The 6,000-nt window shown below is 49.4% G+C and overlaps 1 protein-coding gene across 1 annotated transcript in view; it reads left to right on the top strand.

Annotated features, from left to right (window-relative positions):
- The first annotated feature begins 3,450 nt into the window (after positions 1-3,450).
- LOC146174306 (uncharacterized) overlaps positions 3,451-6,000 on the top strand; it is a 74,846-nt gene continuing 72,296 nt past the window's right edge. Inside the window, exon 1 of the mRNA XM_084584183.1 lies at positions 3,451-3,562. Within this exon, the coding sequence (XP_084440309.1) occupies positions 3,492-3,562 (71 nt within the window). The 5' untranslated portion in view covers positions 3,451-3,491. The remainder of the gene's footprint in view (positions 3,563-6,000) is intronic.

The following is a 6,000-nucleotide window of genomic DNA, read 5'->3' as shown; positions in this document are numbered from 1 at the left end:
CAGCAGAGATTGCTTCTGTTTTAGCTTCTATATCCAGCGCCTTTATATCAAATTAAGAATGTGATGCAATGATGTCCAAGCAGCAGAATGAATGTATGACATGGGCTATGCAACATCATATTATGAATCATCCGTGTTCTCCCTGCTGTAGTATTCTAGCGATCATCATTAGTCCAAGTGATCAAGGGAATCTGAGCATTCTTGCAGTTTCAATAGAGCAGCTTCGGGACATTCGAGACGGTTCTAGAGGGGTCAAAAACTTACCCTGATAACTTCCAGTTCCTTAAAAACTACCTTTGTCTTGGGAGTGCACTAAGATGAGCAGCACAATATAGAGACGAGGTGTTTTTGCAGCCGGCTCTCCATGCCTGCCCTCAACTTTGTGTCATTGCAGTCTCTTAGCTCTTGTCCTTTCTGTCTGTATGTATTCCTGGTGGGCTGTTCTTTATCTCACTTCATCTGTCTATTTTAACACAACAGCAATAACGTTCAATGAGGACCCTTGAATGGCCTGTACAGTATCTCTATAGCCTCCTATCTCACTTTTTCTATGGAAGGGGATTACAGAATGGCTAGTGCTACCATCCTACCAAATATGTTTTTACCATATTATATGAAGCATCCTTAAAAAGCCATAAGTGTGAACCACACTCTCCTCCAAATGTGTGAAAACTATCTTTGAGATGGCAGTGTTACCAATTTGGAAAATACGCAAGTTAAGTTCAGATAATTTTACAGCAGTGTATTTACTATCAGGATGGAAGGATTGTGGCAACTGGCTCAAGTGCATTGAGTGCCTACTTTATGCAGAAGTTAGGATTGAGTTACGTGATGGGCATTTTTTTTGCAAGATGTCAGGGTCGACTCCTGTGAATCACAATTGCAGGGTCTCGTTTTACCTAGCTTGATAATATGAGAGCTCCAGATCAAACACTGCACTAAGGAGACTGAAGGCAAACCCAACTTCCATAAAAGAAGGCACCTAATGCGTCCGGTAACACAGCAGCTGCTCCCTGCTCACATTAAAAAGCACCCGTGAACTCGTTTTGTCTTTTTCTCCAGACTTCAGCACTACAGCACGAGAAAGACTGTTTTGAGGTGCTTGAAATTGGTCACAGTGCAATTTTCCAGCCTTCCAGGGCTATGCCATAGCATGAACTGAAAGCGATCTGCTTAGTTGCAAGTTCCAATGCACTGCTTAGCAAGTTGAAGAACCAAAAGGAGCAAAAGGAAATGGATCTAATAAAGCCCAATCCTTCATAAATCAACTGCTATTTTTTTTCGCACTGTGTTCTATTTCCTCTGGACGCTCTTCCTGTTATAATGACAACATTATGTACTATCGGCCGGAAAATAAAATGGACCACCGCTCAGGGTAGCGGAGTGGCTGCGGGGCCGCACAGGGGCGCTGTTATCTCGCGCCGCTCGCTGGCAGCCAGAGTGCCCCGAGTGACGACAACTTCGCCCTCGCGCGGGGGCTTGTCGCGCTTGGTAAATATCTAGTGTTGCGTTCAGCTGCTCTGCTGTTGATGGTCCCGACGAAGGGGAGCGCACATCGCCTATTCATCGAGCACATCGGGCTGCGGCAGATCAGTCGGACAGCCGCAGTCCTTAAAACCGCGGCTGTGTGAAGAAAAGAGTCGGAGTTTTGTTTTTGGCTGTCCTTTTATATTGCCCTCATGTTAGATGTAACTGCTAATCCCGTGCATCCACCATAGCCGGATTTTAGGTAACGCGGTCCAAGACGCCGAATCGGCAGGCACCGTGACGGGCGCTTTTTCACGCCAGTGAGATAACAGAGACGGCGAACTTCCCTGCGGGCGCTGCTTCTCTTTCGAAGCTGTCGTATTGGCACTGTCTTCGCAATAAGCTTGATATTCTGTTGAGCAAAACATCTGCAATTTTGTTTTTAATTGGGATCTACGATACATAGTCTTTGACGATAATTTCTTTACAATGGTTCAGTCCCGAAGAGATTCTTAGGAAGACGAATCACAAAAATTATTGCCAGTGATGAAATTTATTTGCGAAAGCAGATTAAGAATCTCATTGGAATTGTTCAGCGTGACCTTAGTGAGACGAAAAGTTGCGGTCTGCCGCAATGACTTGACTTAGTCGTCTTTGCATAGAGTCGTATAGTGCTGCCACTAGGTCTGGACGTCGGCGCATGGCTTCCCATTCCTCTTTGACGGCCTGCCAGAGCTAGTCAGCTGTGCCACCACAAAGGTGCCGTGAGGAAAGTTCCTTCTTCATGAGTCCCCAGATGTTTTCGATGGGGTTGAGGTCAGCCCCGTTAGGTGGCCACGGGAGCTTAAGCACGGCGCAGCGCTCAAGAAGGGCGCTTACAGCACGCGCCTTTTGCACGGGGCTGCGGTCGTGGTGGAACACGTAGCAGCCATCCGGGAACGGTCCGTCCAGGACGTAGCCAATCATGTGACCGGTAAGGATCTCGCAGTACCTTGGCGCTGTGAAAGAGCCCTCGATCCGCACGAGTGGGCCGAGACCGTCCCTACTGATGGCGCCCCAGACGCTGACTGAACACTCTGCTGAAGCTTCTGTTCGGCAGGAGAGAATAACCTACTTCGTATTCGATACTGAATCTACGTCAAATCAAACAGAAGGGAAAAACGAGGCTGCACTATATTCTCAATACTACGATGTGTTGCAAAGCATACTTCATTAGCTGTAAGAATTACAGGTCATACCTGCTGTTAAGCGGGCGCCACACACGTTGCTGCTGGTCCCAGCGCGTGCAGAATGTGGACTCATCCGAGAAAAATCACTTCCCGCCACTCCTCTGGAGACCACTGCTGGAAGGCTCTGGCAAAACCGAGTCTCTCTTCTCTTTGGTTTCTTGTGAGGTGCGGTTTTTGAGCTGCAACGCAGTTCATTAGACCTGCTACTCGCCACCTTGATCTCATAGTGTCGTAGGAGCAGCTCATTCCAAGTTCGTCACGAACCTCCCGGGCGTTCAAGAAGGGGTCTACAGCTACTGCAGCAACGATTAACTCATCTTCTTCAAGCGTAGTACTCCTTGGCCGTCCACTGCGCTCAGCATCGAAAATTCTGCCGTGTTCGTCCCTGTATGCTCTAAGAATACGGCTCACCGCTGTTCTTGTCCTTCCGGTACGGCGACAGATTTCACGCTGAGGGACGCCTTCTATGCCCAGTCGCACGATCCGCTTTCTTTCCTAGATTGGAATTCTTAGTGGCATTCTTGCGAAGTACCGAAGCCGATGCAACCGTTCTCGGTTTTATAGATTCAGTGGTCCCTCAGTGATAAATGGCCAGATATAATGTTATCAGGATAGCACCGCGCACTGCAAAATCTCTGGCCTATAACGTTGATAAAAATAAAATACGAACATTCAATCCAGGTTCACCATTGGATAACGGGAAAGCGCAGAATGTATAAAAACGAAAATGGTCGCATTGGGTTTGGTACTTCGCAATAATGCTACCTAGGGCTCAAATCGAGAAGAGAAGGCCCAATGAACGACTCTGCATACAAGATGTCCCGCAGCGTGAAGTTTGTCGCCGCATCTCAAGGGCGAGAACAGAGGTGAGCCGTATTATTGGAGTATATAGGGACGAAGATAGGGAAATTTTCGATGCTGAGTGCAGCGGGCGCCCAAGGAGCACAATACGTGAAGAGGATAATTAATTGTTGCTGAGGTGCTTGAAAACCCCTTCTTGAACGCGAGGGAGGTTCGCGACGCACTTGGTGTCAATTTCTCCAGCGAAACCATCAAGTGCTGGTAGCAAGAGATGAGTGTAATGAACTGAGTGACTGCTCAAAGGCCGCACCTCACAACAAACGAGAGGGAAGAGCGACTCGACTTCTCCGGAGCTTTCGAGCAGTGGTGTACAGAGGAGTAGCGGGAGGCGATTTTAACGGAGGCGTCCACGTTGTGCACACGCTGGGACCGACAGCAGCTTGTGTGGCAGTAGTTTAACCGCAGGTATGATCTGTCATTCTTAGAGCGAACGAAAAACGCGGCTAAGGTTGGACTAACTTATCAGTGCCAAAAGCGAACTATGGTTTAAAACACATCGTAGTCTTGAAACACAGCGTAGTGCCGCCTCGCTTCTCCCGCTTCTGTTTGATTCGACATAGATACAACATCGAAAACGAAGCTGATTATTTTCTTTTGCCGCCTAGAAGCTTGAACAGAATGTTGGATTTGTTATGCTTTAGCAATAAGCCTTATTTTTCTGAAGCGAAACGGGTTTTAGTTCGGGACCCGACATAAGAAAATGCTTGCTGACACATGTTTGCTCTCTTAAGCTCAGGTACCTCCCTGGGTACACCTACAGCGTGCACGGCAGTGGCTACTGCTCAGTCAGTGTTTGGGGCACCATTAGTAAGGACGCCGTCGGCACACACGTGCGGACTGAGGGCTTGAACATCAGACCGAGGTACTGCGAGATCCTTACCGGTCACATGGTTCCCTACGTCATGGACGGACCGTTCCCGGATGGTTGCTACGTGTTCCAGCACGACCGCAGCCCCGTAGACAAGGCGCGTGCTGCAAGCGACCTTGAGACCTTCTGTAAGCGACCTTACAGAAGGTCGCTTACAGCACGCGCCTTGTGTACGGGGCTGCGGTCGTGCTGGAACACGTAGCAACCATCCGGGAACGGTCCGTCCATGACGTAGGGAACCATGTGACCGGTAAGGATCTCGCAGTACCTCGGTCTGATGTTCAAGCCCTCAGTCCGCACGTGTGTGCCGACGGCGTCCTAACTAATGGTGCCCCAAACACTGACTGAGCAGTAGCCACTGCCGTGCTCGCTGTAGGTGTACCCAGGGAGGTACCTGAGCTTAAGAGAGCAAACATGTGTCGTTGCAAACATCGTAGTATTGAGAATATAGTGCAGCCTCGTTTTTCCCTTCTGTTTGATTTGACGTAGATTCAGTATCGAATACGAAGTAGGTTATTCTCTCCTGCCGAACAGAAGCTTCAGCAGAGTGTTGAGTCAGCGTCTGGGGCGCCATCAGTAGGGACGGCCTCGGCCCACTCGTGCGGATCGAGGGCTCTTTCACAGCGCCAAGGTACTGCGAGATCCTTACCGGTCACATGATTGGCTACGTCCTGGACGGACCGTTCCCGGACGGCTGCTACGTGTTCCAGCACGACCGCAGCCCCGTGCAAAAGGCACGTGCTGTAAGCGCCCTTCTTGAGCGCTGCGCCGTGCGTCAGCTCCCGTGGCCACCTAACGGGGCTGACCTCAACCCCATCGAAAACATCTGGGGACTCATGAAGAATTAACTTTCCTCACGGCAGCTTTGTGGTGGCACAGCTGACTAGCTCTGGCAGGCCGTCAAAGAGGAATGGGAAGCCCTGCGCCGACGTCCAGACCTAGTGGCGGCACTATACGACTCTATGCAAAGATGACTAATTCAAGTCATTGCGGCAGACCGCAACTCTTCGTCTCACTAAGGTCACGCTGAACAATTCCAATGAGATTCTTAATCTGCTTTCGCAAATAAATTTCATCACTGGCAATAATTTTTGTGATTCGTCTTCCTAAGAATCTCTTCGGGACTGAACCATTGTAAAGAAATTATCGTCAAAGACTATGTATCGTAGATCCCAATTAAAAACAAAATTGCAGATGTTTTGCTCAACAGAATATCAAGCTTATTGCGAAGGCAGTGCCAATACGACAGCTTCGAAAGAGAAGCAGCGCCCGCAGGGAAGTTCGCCGTCTCTGTTATCTCACTGGCGTGAAAAAGCGCCCGTCACGGTGCCTGCCGATTCGGCGTCTTGGACCGCGTTACCTAAAATCCGGCTATGGTGGATGCATGGGATTAGCGGTAACATCTGACATGAGGGCAATATAAAAGGACAGCCAAAAACAAAACTCCGACTCGTTTCTTCACACAGCCGCGGTTTTAAGGACTGCGGCTGTCCGACTGATCTGCCGCAGCCCGATGTGCTCGATGAATAGGCGATGTGCGCTCCCCTTCGTCGGGACCATCAACAGCAGAGCAGC

Source organism: Amblyomma maculatum, chromosome 11, assembly GCF_055883805.1.
Source record: "Amblyomma maculatum isolate TAMU_Amacu chromosome 11, ASM5588380v1, whole genome shotgun sequence".
Taxonomy (NCBI): Eukaryota; Metazoa; Arthropoda; class Arachnida; order Ixodida; family Ixodidae; genus Amblyomma; species Amblyomma maculatum.
The sequence above is the reverse complement of the archived record's forward strand: the minus strand, read 5'-3'. Positions and strand labels throughout refer to the sequence as shown.